The 15,505-nt window shown below is 42.4% G+C and overlaps 1 protein-coding gene across 1 annotated transcript in view; it reads right to left on the bottom strand.

Annotated features, from left to right (window-relative positions):
* The window catches only part of FNBP1 (formin binding protein 1), a 165,655-nt gene that overhangs the window by 16,694 nt on the left and 133,456 nt on the right, over nucleotides 1-15,505 (bottom strand). Inside the window, exons 10-13 of the mRNA XM_037728077.1 lie at nucleotides 14,499-14,645; nucleotides 12,204-12,401; nucleotides 11,073-11,168; nucleotides 3,291-3,305 (exon numbers count right to left, since the gene is read on the bottom strand). Of these exons, the coding sequence (XP_037584005.1) occupies nucleotides 3,291-3,305; nucleotides 11,073-11,168; nucleotides 12,204-12,401; nucleotides 14,499-14,645 (456 nt within the window). The remainder of the gene's footprint in view (nucleotides 1-3,290; nucleotides 3,306-11,072; nucleotides 11,169-12,203; nucleotides 12,402-14,498; nucleotides 14,646-15,505) is intronic.

Raw genomic sequence — 15,505 nt, 5'->3', positions numbered from 1 at the left:
TCTCAGCTCATTGCAACCTCCGCTTCCTGGGTTCAAGAGATTCTCCTGCCTCAGCCTCCCCAGTAGCTGGGATTACAGGTGCCTGCCACCATACCTGGCTAATTTCTGTATATTTAGTAGAGACGGGGTTTCACAATGTTGGCCAGGCTGGTCTTGAACTCCTGACCTCAGGTGATCCACCACCTTGGCCTTCCAAAGTGCTGGAATTACAGGTGTGAGCCACTGCGCCTGGCCTCTTGCTACAGTCTTTTGTTAAAACATCAGAGCACTTTCGGCCTCAGAAAACAGAATCTCTCTCATCTCCCCATGCCCTTCTCTTACCTGCTAAAGGTAGCATTCTGATTGTGACTATATGACTCTCATTCAAGAGGATCCTGCCCCATACCTGAAGGAAGGAATGCTGCACAGGGAGGCCAAGAAGAATCTGGACAGACGGGCCCTGCTGGGTGTCCCCACCCGGTTGGCTAGGATTCCATCAGGCCCTTTCTGTCCAATCTCATTCCAGCATGGCTGTCCATGTGTCAATCATGCTTATCTGACGAAGTCTCATAAAAGGCCCAAAAGGACAGGGTTTGGGGGAGTTTCTGGATAGCTGAACACATGGAGGTTCCTAGAGAGGGTCTGCGCAGGGAGGGGATGGAAGCTCTGTGCCCCCTCCCCCATATCTCACCCTAAGCATCTCTTCATCTGTATCTTTTGTAATATCCTTTGTAATAAATCAGAAATTGTGTATCCCTGAGTTTTGTGAGCTGCTGCTGCAAATTAATTGAACCCAAAGAGGGGGTCACGGGAAACCCAATTTGAAGCCAGTCCATCAGAAGGTCTGGAGGCCAGATGGGCCCAGTGGCTCACGCCTGTAATCCCAGCACTTTGGGAGGCCGAGGCAGGTGGATCACCTGAGGTCAGGAGTTCAAGACCATCCTGACCAACATGGTGAAACCCTGTCTATACTAAATATACAAAATTAGCCAGGCATGGTGGCACATGCCTGTAATCTCAGCTACTCAGGAGACTGAGGCAGGAGAATCGCTTCAACCCAGGAGGCGGAGATTACAGTGAGCCAAGATTGCATCATTGCACTCCAGCCTGGGGGACAAAGAGAGACTGTCTCCCAAAAGGAAAAAAAAAAAAAAAATCAAACCCTTGCTTGTCAACAGCTTCCCCCCAACCCCCAAACAGCCCAAGCCCCATGTAATATTATTTTTTTAGATTTTTTGTTTTGTGTTGTTTTACAGTTTTATTTGAGACAGTTTCATTCTATCACCCAAGGCTGGAGCAGCCTTGACCTCCTGGGCTCAACCAATCCTCCTGCCTCAGCCTCCTGCGTAGCTGGGACTACAGGCACATATTACCGTGCCCGGAAAATTTTAGTATTTTTCTGTAGAGTCAGGTTTCACCATGTTGCCCAGGCTAGTCTAGAACTCCTGGGCTCATATGATCTGCCCGCCTCAGCCTCCCAAAGTGCAGAGATTACAGGTGTGAGCCACGCACCTGGTCCCACGCCTTTTTTCATTTTTTTGTTTGAGACATGGTCTCGCTGTGTCACCCAGGCTGGAGTGCAGTGGTGCAATCATAGCTCACTGCATCCTTGAACTCTGGGCTCAAGCCGTCCTCCTGCCTCAGCCTTCCAAAGCACTGGGATTACAGGCAGGAGCCACCGTGCCCAGCCAGCACCGCACTTCTTTGCTGGCTTCAAGGTAATGGTAGAAAACAACCGTTCAATACCAACTTGGTAAAATAATTTGTTTTTCAAACAGAAAGACTGCCTAAAAATATTACCTTTTGCTGCTAGCACCCAGAAAAACAATTAATAAAGGGTAAGAAGGAAACCCTGGCAGCTGAGAAGGCCTCCTAGTGAATAGATACAATTCCTCCCAAGTTCATACAGCTCAAGAACCTGTAATTCATTTGGTATCTAGATCTCCTTCCTTCATGTAGAGACCTTAAAGACTTCTCAGGATTTTACTTCACAGTCTAAGAAATGTTTAACTTAATAAAATACTATTTTTCTTTAGGGTTGGGTCCATCACCAAATACTAAGTCATGTTGAAAAAATTATGTATATACATACATATGTATACATACACACATAAATATTTACATATTTTTAAATCACCATAAAATACTATCCTAGGTTATCAATAGTGTGCTTATACTGCTGATCTTATTCCCAGTTGAACTGTCACAGTTGATCACTGTCCCGTTATTTTAGGATATTCTTAGCTGTGGAATTTGAGAAGACTATGAAACTATTATAGATATTTGAAGCACAGTTATAGGTTATGTTAGTTAAGTTACTTTTAATAAATGTAATGATTAGTTTGTTTACTAGGCATATACAATTAAGTACAAACGACACAAAACACTGAGTAAATAATCCTAAAAAGGCTTAGGAGGCTCTTTTCACTGTCCATGAAATTCTCCTGTGGCCTCTTGAATCAGCTATGCACAAGGCACCAACATATCTACGTCACGCCAGAAAGATTCCAGAGTTTTCCATTCCCACGAGTGGCCTCAAACCTGGGTAGGAGCTGCCGGCTGGGATCATTCCTACACGGCTCTTTCAGGCTCCCAGAATTTTTCATCTACTTCTGTGGTTCTCAAATAGGAACATTCTTCAACTATTAAATTTACTTTTATTCAAAATGATGCAACAGACACCCCCAGATTTAATATTTACGTTCTTCTTTTTTTTTTTTTGGAGATGGAGTGTCTCACTCTGTCACTCAGGCTGGAGTGCAGTGGCACGATCTTGGCTCACTGCAACCTCTGCCTCCCAGGTTCAAGCAATTCTCTTGCCTCAGCCTCCTGAATAGCTGGGATTACAGGCACACGCCACCACGCCTGGCTAATTGTTTGTACTTTCATAGACACGGGGTTTCACCATGTTGCCCAGGCTGGTCTCGAGCTCCTGAGCTCAGGCAATCCACCCACCTCGGCCTCCTAAAGTGCTAGGATTACGGGCATGAGCCACCACGCCTGGCCTTTACGTTCATATTCATATAGACACTTTATTCACATTTGTCCTCTTAAGGCCCCAATAATAAAGAACACCAAGTCATGAGTTAAGTGTTAATTTTCTTAGCAACTTGAAAAGATTAAGATCACCTCTATTAGATTCTGGAACTTTGTATCCAAGAAGTCTAATAAGGAAACACCAACAGAAGCACACATAAGAGAAACACAAACCAAGTTAACTTTGAAGATATGTTGTGCATGGCATAGCATTCACAAAACACACGCCGAAAACCTGATTAGACTCAGGACATGCATGGAATAATTGTGCTTACCAGCTTGAGAGAAAGCTTCATGTAAAAATTGGAGAGGTATGGGAAAGAGAGAGAGAGAAAGAGAGAGAGAAGGAGAAAAAAAAACAACAACGCATCAGAAGAAGAGGAACTTGGTCAGTTCCACCATATTAAAATACCACACACGTCCACCCGCTGATTTATAAAAATGACTTGTAGCAGATCTGTGCAAAAGTTCACAAGAAGGGCTGCTCCCTAATGAACTTTTCTGAGGCTCCACATTGGCAGAGCGAAGATCAGATAGAAAAGGAGGGTTTCTGTGACAGGTCCGTGTTGGTCCCTCAGTCTAGATGTAAACTAAAGTAAGCTTGTAGTCGGTGACACATAATGACTATCAAAGAAAAAATATAATCACACAACTTTTGTTCTCCAAATTTTCCATGGAAAGTTTTACACAGACTTAAAAAAGTCTGACCACCAATTACTTCCATGATAGGCAACTAATATTTTTATGTTAAGGAACTGTAATAAATATAAACATTGGCCAGGTGCGGTGGCTCAACCCTGTAATCCCAGCGCTTTGGGAGGTCAAGGGTGGGCGGATTACTTGAAGCCAGGAGTTCGAGACCAGCCTGGCCAATGTGGTGGAGCCCCGTCCGTCTCGACTAAAAAAAAAAAAAAAAAAAAAAAAAAAAAAAAAAAATTAGCCGGGCGTGGTGGCGGGCGCCTGTAATCCCAGCTACTTGGGAGGCTGAGGAAGGAGAATCGCTTAAATCTAGGAGGCGGAGGCTACAGTGAGTCAAGATCATGCCATTGCAATCTAGCCCGGGCAATAAGGGCAAAACTCTCTCTCTCAAAAATAAATAAATAAATAAATTGACATGAAGGCAAAGTCTGAAATTGGTGAACTGGTAACAAAGGACGGACGAGCAGGTGCTCTAAGAAACTACCTGCAGGACCCGAAATGTGTCTCGCAGCCACGCTAGAGGACAACGTTCTCTCCCACCGGAGCACGTGTGCTGCCCTTGCTCAGTGGACAGTGTCTGCTGAGGATTTCTATGAAACTCTGAGCCCCATCCATAGGGGTCGGGTATTTGGAGAATTATCCACTGTGACTGCTCTTTTTAAAGTATTTACTTACTTATCAATTTACTGATTTTTGGTTTTATATTTGGAGACAGGGCAGCTTGTACGGTGGCACAATGTCAGCTCACTGAAGCCTCAACCTCTAGGGCTCAAGTGATCCTTATGTCTCAGCCTCCTGAGTATAGCTGGGACTACAGGTGCGTGCCACCACACTTGGTAAAGTTTTGTATTTTTTGGTAGAGATGGGGGTTTCACCATGTTGCCCAGGCTAATATCAAACTCCTGAGCTCAAATGACCCACCCACCCCAATCTCCCAAAGCGCTGGAATGACAGGTGTGAACCACCACACACAGCCTAAAAAACTAATTATTAATTTAAGATTGATTCAAAGTTGACACTTCTTTGTAAAGAAAAAATAACCTTTTAAAGAAATTATCCCTGTATAGGAACATGAGATTTTACAGGAAAGAAACAGAAAGGCAAGCCTTTGTCGGGGGCAAATGGTACATTATACAGTCACATTCCTGACTGTCTGACGTGGGCTGTCTACAGCTATTTCAGCCTGCCTGTGAACTTGAGCACAGATCTACTTATCACAACTGGAATTCATCATACGCACAGACAAGACTTACGGTGCACAGCAGAAAACTCCAAGTATCTTTCCTACAAAGCACACTATCATATACAGATATTTTCTTACACATTATTGTCTAAACATTGCTAATTCAAAGAACTAACATTTCAACTAGGTACACTATTTGCTCTCTACTTGGCTACTTTCATTACCCAAAGTTATATATTCTTTCTTAAGCATTCCACAAACAGAGTTCTCACCTCAAAACATTGTATAGGAAGATTATAACACTTCATAGTAAAAACAAGTCATCAGGATTGAACATAAATCCCCATCGAATAGGAAATACCAGATTCTCAGACAAATTTGATTTTATTTGTGACGGATAATCTATTAATATAAGAAGTGCCATCACAGTACACGGAATTTCTTTTTAATCATTATATATTGGTTTTCAGTCTTAAGCTGTAAGCCAGCCAATTAGAATTTCTCTTAAAATTAGAAAGCAACATCATTGGCTAAAATAATAATTTTGAGGATTCCATTAAGTGCATTGCTAGACACCTGAAGAATTAAAAAGCTGTCAGTTTCAGGCGACAGTTAAAGAGCCGTGGGAGCCACAAGCGTCAATAACACATGGGGAACACAGAGCTGGCAAGTCCATGTGTTATTGGACAGTCACAGTACTAACCTCAAGTACAAAGAAAGGGGACAGTGAAAATAAATGTATAGATACATAGAGAGAAGAATACGCATTTTACTGTGCCAGGAAATCGCTCACGTGTCATCGATCTGTTTGTTTGTTCTCCAAGCTTTAGGGCATAACTCCCTAGGGATCCGTTTGTTACAAACACGGATGTGGGACTGAGCTACACTGCCGTCTGTAAGAGCATCACTCTCCTGTGACCACACATTGCAGCTGTGTTTTATGCGTGAAATTCTGCCGTGAAGTCATACCAGTGACATCTCAGATGGCAGTCACAGTCCCAGAGCTAGAATGAAAAGGGAAAAACAGACTGGGTGTGGTGACTCACGCCTGTAACCCCAGCACTTTGGGAGGCCGGGGCGGGCGGTTCACCTGAGGTCAGGAGTTCAAGACCAGCCTGACCAACATGGAGAAACCCCCATCTCTAATAAAAATATAAAAAATTAGGCCGGGCGCGGTGGCTCGCGCCTATAATCCCAGCACTTTGGGAGGCCGAGGTGGGTGGATCACGAGGTCAAGAGATGGAGACCATCCTGGTCAACATGGTGAAACCCCGTCTCTACTAAAAATGCAAAATAATTAGCCGGGCGTGGTGGTGCATGCCTGTAGTCCCAGCTCTTCGGGAGGCTGAGGCAGGAGAATCGCTTGAACCCGGGAGGTGGAGGTTGTGGTGAGCCGAGATCACGCCATTGCACTCCAGCCTGGGCAACAAGAGCGAAACTCCGTCTCAAAAAAAAAAGAGAAAAAAGAGAAACAAACAAACAAACAAAAAACCAAGCTCAGCTCACCACTGTTATTAGAAAGTTTGCTTCCTTTATTCATGCAATTTTTTCAGATAAAGTTGCCTATGGATGAATTTATACAATTAGCTTTTTTTTTTTTCCCTCTCAATTAAGAATTTCATTTCGTAGTGTGGAAGCATAAGAGAGTGCCTCAGGGTCCCCAGTCTTGGTGCTGTGAATGGGGTTAGTGGCTGTGCCGTGACTGTATGACCTGGCCGTCACAGGTGAACTTACAACATAGTCCCTAGCCTCAAAGGCATACGTGGGTTTGCCTATTGTCCTCTTCATGAGTTCTTTGTGAAAACAGAAAGACTGAGTCTGCCAATAACCAGCAAGAGAACAAGATAAAATAAATAAAATTAAAGTAACCATAAGACTTTAGCATATGACAAACAATTGGTAAGGATTTTCAAAATCTTTTGGTCAACATTGATGGTATTTTTCCATACAATTAACTCTAAAATATGAAAAATGTATGTCTATATTTTAGATATAGAAGTCTCTTGCACAGGCCAGAAAATGAAATCTTAGTTTAAGCAATAAAATTACCCTTCGTAGATGGCAAACTGAGAACATACTATCTCGTTTCATTTTTCTTCAACTTACGTAAAAATGAAATAATGGTTAATGCTCTGGTGGCATCTTTAAAGATATTCGGTGAAACAAAATTTCCTTATACATATCAACAGCTTACAACAAATCACATTTTATCCTGTTTAATTATTTAGAAACAAAATCAGTTATGCTGAGATATGTCTCCATGGGATTTATATACTCCGATGACAGAAACAAATTATTGACATCTGAATCTGAAAGCTGCAAAACATGACAAATTAAAAGACATAATAAAATCACAGATTTCTTATTCTCTCAGGAACTTTTTCTAATTAAATTATTGTTGGTGTAATAGTGTTGACTTAAAAAGCAGAATGAATGGGAAGGTAGGAGGGGCTGTATCACTTTGGTCACAGAACCTGTCAACCACGCTAGGTACGTTCCATGTTGAGATTGCTTAAAAATGAAATCTACTTCTCCAAACTTCGGATTTTTTTTTTTGAGCGTGTGCTTCCTCTTTTTTTGCACTGCAGCTTCCTAAAGGAAGGAACATTAATTCTGACCCTAAGAACAGACTGACCAAAAGTGAAAGAAGCAAAAATATTTCTCTACTTCTTTACTGTGGCTTCTAGTAGATTTAACCTCTGGAAAATAAACTCACCATTTGGGAAAAAAATAAAATTTTTTTTTGAGACCGAGTTTTGCTCTTGTCGCCCAGGCTGGAGTACAATGGTACAATCTTGGCTCACCGCAACCTCCGCCTTCCAGGTTCAAGTGATTCTCCTGCTTCAGCCTCCCCAGTAGCTGGGGTTATAGGCATGCACCACCACGCCTGGCTAATTTTATATTTTTAGTAGAGACGGGGTTTCTACATGTTGGTCAGGCTGGTCTCGAACTCCCGACCTCAGGTGATCTGCCTGCCTTGGCCTCCCAACGTGCTGGGATTACAGGCATGCCATTGTGCCCAGCGGGAAGTATTTTTTAACAAAGATTTGCTGAGCACAGATTTGAGGAGTAAGAAATACAATTCATATTGCTGATTATGGTAAAACAGAGATTTTCCTTTAAATCATCAAAAGAACCAGTTTCTCATTTCATCAAGTGTTACATTTTTTTTTTTCTAACCATCCTTTTCTTATATTTATCGATGACTGAATTCTTTGGTTTTTTTCTAAACATTTAGCAAATGCCATGAACCACAGATTCACAAACCATTTTCAGCCAATTGCACATTTCAGACTGTGTAATGTTAAGTGAAAACTAGAATTGACACATAAACAAATGGCAAACAACCATGAATATTCATCATGAGAGTTCAAAAAATACAGAGATAATATATAAATATAACACATGAATGCTTGGTAAAACGGCAGAGATGGGTTAACTGACAGTTCATACAAAACTTTCAGTCTAGCAAAAACGCCTCGTCATGGAAATTCTTGGATTAATAATGAGTGTTCTAAACACCAGCATCATTGAGCCAAGAAGCTGCAGATTCTTCAAGTCCTAATTATACAGCTCAGCTTAATCCTACTTTTTTTTTTGAGATGAAGTCTCACTCTGTTGCCCAGACTGGAGTGCAGTGGTGCGATCTCAGCTCACTGCAACCTCTGCCTTCTGGTTTCCAGCAATTCGCCCGCCTTAGCCTCTCAAATAGCTGGGATTACAGGTGCCTGCCACCATGCCTGGCTTATTTTTGTATTTTCGGTAGAGACAAGATATCACCACGTTGGCCAGACTGGTCTCGACCTCCTGACCTCATGATCCTCCTGCCTTGGCCTCCCAACGTGCTGGGATTACAGGTGTGAGCCACCGCGCCCGGCCCCATCATCACTTTTGAAGCTGTACTCTGCCTTCCATCAATGTCTTTCTTCGTATCTTTCAGAAATTCCATTTCCAATTCTTAACCTGATATGCTGGATAGCATTAAAGCAAGATAATTCTACCAACTATAAATCTGAGATTCTCATATTAAAGCAACTCTGCATATAAGGAAATATTTCTTCCTCTATTTAAAACAACTAATAACCTTGTTATCGATTATATATTTACATTTTTTGTTTTTTGAGAAAGGGTCTCACTCTGTTGCCCAGGCTGGAGTGCAGTGGTGTGATCTCGGCTTACTGCAACCTCTTCCTCCTGGGTTCCAGCAATCCTCCCATCTCAGCCTCCCAAGTAGCTAGGACTATAGGCACATACCACCACGCCTGGCTATTTTTTTGTATTTTTAATGGGGGGACAGGGTCTAGCCATGTTGCTCAGGCTGGTCTTGAACTCCTGAGCTCAAGCAATCCACCCACCCTGGCCTCCCAAAGTGCTGGGACTACAGGCATGAGCCACTGCTCCAGGCCTCTTTTTTACACAGAGTAGTTTTTGTAGAAATACGATTGTCGGGTTAACAATGACTACTGTTATTCTTTTACTGGTAACCAGCTATTGATTCCAAGTCCAAGAAGGACATCTCTCCCCTCCAGTTAATTAGTTGTAGTTTACAATCTTTTCCCATGCCAATGTGTCAGCTGACACTCAAGAAAGGCTGGCATCCAAGTCTGGCTTTGGGGCACTACCAGGCATTATTTGGAAAGAAGTAACCCAACTGGACAGCCCAGGAGAAGGGAAAAGTAAAACTTATGTTTGCACCAGAAAGCATTCTGCTACAGCTGTGTCGCAGCTCCCACAGGATGGGATTTTTTTTTTTTTTTTTTTTTTAAGGTAAAAAAGATATGTGAATGCTGCAGGGATTCCAGGCATGGGCCATTGTGCCTGGTCTAAATATCTGTTTACTCATTATACTCATCATAAAAGATATTTTGGGAAGGCTTAGACTAGACTGACCATTTAGAATGATGTGGGAATCAACATATTACTTTACGCCAATCTTTCTCTATAAACCAAGCCGGTATGTACATTAGATGGCTACCTCAATTCCATTAACTCTTAATTAGGATGGCGAACTTGAATCTTAATAACATCCACTTATGAGTCAACATAGTAGTTGCTCCCTGAAGCTGGACGTCACGGAATCGCAGACTCTGTTTACAGACTCCCTGGATCTAATCCCGGCTCTGCATCTTCCTCACTTCACCTTTGCATGCCTCAATTTCCTTAGCGGTTAAATAAGGAAATATGAGTACTATCTAGGCTTCACAGTGTGGTTGGAAAAATGTAAATGGGCACACAGAACAGAGCTTTGCACACAATAAGCGCTCAGTAAGTGTCAACTGCTTTTATGACTTCATCCTTTAAAGAGAAATCCTGCATTAGGCCTCTTCCAATCAATGGATATTTTATGAACTCCTTATAATCTCACTAAAATTGCGAATGAAACCGCTGTGACTTATGACTCTTCTCCTTTGAACCCTGAGACATAGCTCAGGTAAGTATCTTCATTACACTCACATGGCTTCAGTAATTATTAAGGCAGTATTTTTTGACTTACAGTCACTTCCAATTCCTTATCTCATAGGTTGCTGGTTTGTTTGTTTATTCATTTATTTATTTATTTAGAGATGGGATCTGACTATGTTGTCCCGGCTGGTCTTGAACTCCTGAGCTCAAGTGATCCTCCCACCTCAGCCTCCCAAAGGGCCAGGATTACAGGCATGAGACACTGTGCTTGTCCTATTTATTTTCACATACATATTTTAAGAGACGGGGTTTCACTATGTTGTCCAAGCTGGCCTTGAACTCCTGAGCTCAAGTGATCCTCCTGTCTTGGCATCTCAAACTGCTAGGATTACAGGTATGAGCCATCATGCCCAGGCTCAGGTCGCTTGATTTAGAAATGAAATCTTACGTTTCCTTTTTTGGTTAAAATTAAGGTAAAAGATGAATGACTTGGATGCTTTAAAGAGGAAGAGGGGTCAAGTCCTTCCAAATGTAACAGAAACAAACAGGAAGAGTTCTGGGACGCCTGGCTTTCTCCTTTCTTCTATGCACCCTGCTTCCTTCTTTCTTCCCTCCTCTTTCTGGCTTTTTCTCTCCAGCTATAATGGTTTTTTAACTTTTTTATATGTTATGGGAAAACACAATGAATTCATTCACAAACAAAATTAGTTATGCAGAACCGAACATGCAACAAAAGCACGCCAGAGAGACAGGATTCCGGAGCAGAACTTACCCCACGCTTTAGGCTCCTGAAGCAGTGGATTTTGGGTTTGGAGGTCATGAACTCGTTGAAGCGGTGGGAGAGGGGTTCCTTTTGCTGCTTGGGAGACTGGGGGCCGTTGGGAACAGCAGAGGGTGAGGCAGAGGCAGGAGGGGGAGGGGGAGGCTGATGGGGGGATGTTAAAAGGGACATAAGCTACATGTAAGAGATGGAGCCGTGACAGAGTAAAAATCAGAAACAAGAAGATAAGACACAAAACAAAAATAAGCATCAAATCATATTTGAAATCCAACGCAAGTAAAACACAAACAATTAAATTTTAGGCCATGGTCCAAAAGAAAACATGTAGGAGGTGGTTAAATGAAGATGATGAGAGTTGGGAGGTTTAGTAAGTAACGCGACAGAAGAGGAGCAAGAAATATCTGACAAGGAGCTCGTGCAGACTTTCCCATGCAAACTACAGCTCTAGTTAGCTATTCCAAACCAGCTTAAGCCAGAAGGTAAATATTTCCATATCACCTAAGCTAACATAGCCTGATGGGAAAAAATGGAAGACCTTCAATGCTAAGGTTGTGAAAACAGTAGACAGTCTGTTTAAATTAATAAATATTAAGTCATTCTAAAGTTAAAGCAGTAATGCTGCCTTGATCATATTCTACAACCCCAGGTTAATGCTGTCATGCACCTATGTCTCACACTATGCAAAGAAAATGAAAAATGTTCATGGATACGCATGTTAACATGAATTCGAAACCAAGTTATTAACATGGTAACAGTTTCAATTAGATGTGCGGATAAAGTGTTACAGGAATTTCGCACCACATCCTCTCCCAGCCAAGGTCACCAGCAGTCCAGGAGAGGAAGGAGTGAAAGGTATGATGGGAAATGGTGGAGAGGTCAGTAATCTGTTAGTGTGGGTGTCACGGGAGGAGGAGAATGCTTCTGAAGTAAGACACAGGGCCATGGCAAAAATACCACCACCAAAAAGAAATGCTGCCTCCAGATACAAGGAGCACACTAGCTTTTTTCTTTTGCATTCTGAAACTACAGGTCTAAGATCTTAGTTTTCGTAAGACTCAAAGGTCAAGTCAAAATCTCCACACCTTATAAAACTCATTTCACACCGCGTCCAACCATCAGTACCTTATTCTTTTTGATGAACGGCCACAACTTTCCTTTGGATTTGCCACCAAATTTGAGGTCTGGTTTGCCTTCTCCTCTGGAATTTGAAAGGCTGTTATCGGACACGGTACGCTTCATTGGCTGAGTGTAATCCTCAAACTCAATGTCTCCAGGAGGCTCAAACCCTGATTTATAAGCTTCTATTACCAGCTGTGAATCCTGAAATTATACCCGCAAGCATATAAATACATTCAGAAGCATGCAAATACTTTTTAAACAATGAATTATGATGACCTCATACAGATGATATCTAAGGAAATAACACTGATTGATAATAACTTTTTTCCTAGTAACTTTTTTTTCTTTTTTTCAGATGGAGTCTCGCTCTGTTGCCCAGGCTGGAGTGCAGTGGTGCCATCTTAGCTGACTGCAAGCTACACCTCGCGGGTTCAAGCGATTCTCCTGCCTCAGCCTCCTGAGTAGCTGGGACTACAGATGCACACTATCACGCCTAATTTTTGTTTTTGTTTTGTTTTGTTTTGTTTTTTTGAGACAGAGTCTTACTCTGTCGCCCAGGCTGGAGTGCAATGGCGTGATCTTGGCTCACTGCAACCTCTGCCTCCTGGGTTCAAGTGATTCTCCTGCCTCAGCCTCCCAAGTAGCTAGGACTATAGGTGTGCACCACCATGCCCAGCTAATTTTTGTATTTTTAGTAGAGATGGGGTTTTATCATATTGGTCAGGCTGGTCTTAAACTCCTGACCTTGTGATCCACCCACCTTGGCCTCCCAAAGTGCTGGGATTACAGGTGTGAGCCACTATGCCCAGTCTAATTTTTGTGTTTTTAGTAGAGATGGTGTTTCACCATGTTAGCCAGGCTGGTCTTGAACTTTCTATCTCAGGTGATCCACCCACCTAGACTTCCCAAAGTGCTGGGACTACAGGCGTGAGCCACCACACCTGGTCAGCTTTCTTCATTCTCTTCAGAAGCTATCAATAATGTCCATTTGAGCTTTTAGAACACAGAACTGTCGTTTTCTGATTTTTTTTTTTTTTTTTTTTGAGACAGAGTCTCGCTCTGTCACCTAGGCTGGAGTACAGTGGCATGATCTTGGCTTGCTGCAACCCCTGCCTCCTGAGTTCCAGCAATTCTCGTGCCTCAGCCTCCCGAGTAGCTGGGACTACAGGCATGTACCACCATGTCCAGCTAATTTTTGTATTTTTAGTAGAGATGGGGTTTCGCCATGTTGGCCAGGCTGGTCTAGAACTTCCGGCATCAAGTGATCCACCCACCTTGGCCTCTCAAAGTGCTGAGATTACAAGTGTGAGCCACCACACTGGGTCAGCTGCATAACTTTTATGTTAAATATTTGGTTTTTCAAATTAATAGTAAAAGCCTATGCTGGTGTTATAGTTTATATTTTTTGAGAGAAATAGGTCTCTAGGAATTCATTGGTCCCCAAGCAGTATTCTCAACCAAAGAAGGTTTTGCCCTCTCAGGGGACATGCTGCAATATATGGAGACATTTTTGACGGTCAGAACTTGGGAAGTGCTACTGGCATCTCCTGGGTAGAGGCCAGAGATGCTGCTAAACGTCCTGTAATGCCCCCAAGAAGAAAAATGATCTAGTCTAAGATAATGTCAAAAGTACCTGAAGAGGCCCTGTTTTGGCTGGGCACAGTGGTTCAGACCTATATTCCCAACACATTGGGAGCCTGAGGCAGGCAGATCAACTGAGGTCAGGAGTTGGAGACCAGCCTGGCCAACATGGTGAAACCCCGTCTCTACTAAAAATACAGAAATTAGCGGGGCGTGGTGGCACGTTCCTGTAGTCCCAGCTACTCCAGAGGCTGAAGCAGGAGAATCACTTGAACTCAGGAGGCAGAGGTTGCAGTGAGCTGACATCGCGTCACTGTGCTCCAGCCTGGGCAACAAGAACAAGACTCCGTTTCAAAAGAAAAAAGAAAAAAAAAAAAAAAAAAAAAAAAAAAAAAAAAAAAAAAAAAAAAAAAAAAAAAAAAAGAAGAAGAAGAAGAAGAAGAATCTGACTTACAGGAAACAAAGTCTTTCCCTTTTTCCAGCAAACACTTTTCCAGAAAACAGAAACTCAATTCTGTCATCTCTTGGACAATTTACCACTTAAACGTGTTTTCCAAAAAAGGAATTATAAAGTTAAATCTGAGACACAGGGCATGTATGACCACTGAAAGCAACTACCCACCGTGAGATGATTCAACGAGGTCATACAGAAAGGGGACGGGGAGAAAAAATGGAACTGCAAATAGTTATCAGTGAGGCTCAAATGGCAATACTTACATTTTTCTGATCGATGGACTCGGCTGCTTTTACTATTCCATCCAAGCACTTCCCAATGATGGGTATCACCTGCCGATCAACCTCCGCGTACGTCTTCATGGAGTCTCCAATCCTCACAATCCTCCTTTCCTCCATCTCTTGTATTTTCTGCAAAATGAGATTTTGTATAAAGTCAGCCTGGTCCATGATTATTAAATGAAGTTGTTTTTTGGTAGCATTGTTACCTCTAATGAGTTCTCTATGAGGAAAAACGGGTTAGAGTTAGCGTGGCCATAAGTATACAGTGCCTCCATATGAGCCAGCTGTACACTGACTTTATAAACTGTTAGGCTGCCTAAATATACGCTTTGTACAATTCCATTCTAATGTTAATAAGAATGCCAAACTCAAATAGTTGTTTGTTTGTTTGAGATAGAGTTTGGCTCTTTTGCCCAGGTTGGGGTGCAATGGTGTGATCTCAGCTCACTGCCACCACCGCCTCCCAGGTACCAGCGATTCTCCTGCCTCAGCCTTCCAAGAAGCTGGGATTACAGGCACCTGCCACCACACCTAGCTAATTTTTTGCATTTTTAATGGGGTTTCACCATCTTGGCCAGGCTGGTCTTGAACTCCTTACCTCAGGTGATCCACCCACCTAGGCCTCCAAAGTGCTGGGATTACAGGCATGAGCCACCCATCCTGGCCAATAGCTTTATTATTAACACCATTTGTAGTCCACTTCAAACATTTTCTCCATCTTTAATCTACTAACTTTACCTTTTACCAAAAGCACAGTATGTAGTTAACCGTCTCAACCCAGCACAGGTGGGTGTGCCTTCCAACTGTCATTTTGGAAGTGCTTGTTTGCTGTGCGTATAGACACTAAGAAGCAAATATTTATTATTCTTTTCTACAGTTGGACTCAAAGTTGCAAAAGATCTGTAAAATGGAAGAAGGTATGCCTATCTTTTCTCGTACCATTTTTGACAACCTAACATGGGCAAAAGAAAAAAATCCAAAAGAAAGAG

This window comes from Cebus imitator, unplaced genomic scaffold, assembly GCF_001604975.1.
Source record: "Cebus imitator isolate Cc_AM_T3 unplaced genomic scaffold, Cebus_imitator-1.0 Scaffold254, whole genome shotgun sequence".
NCBI classification, from domain to species: domain Eukaryota; kingdom Metazoa; phylum Chordata; class Mammalia; order Primates; family Cebidae; genus Cebus; species Cebus imitator.
Note: the sequence above shows the minus strand (reverse complement) of the source record. Positions and strands in the feature narration are given on the sequence as shown.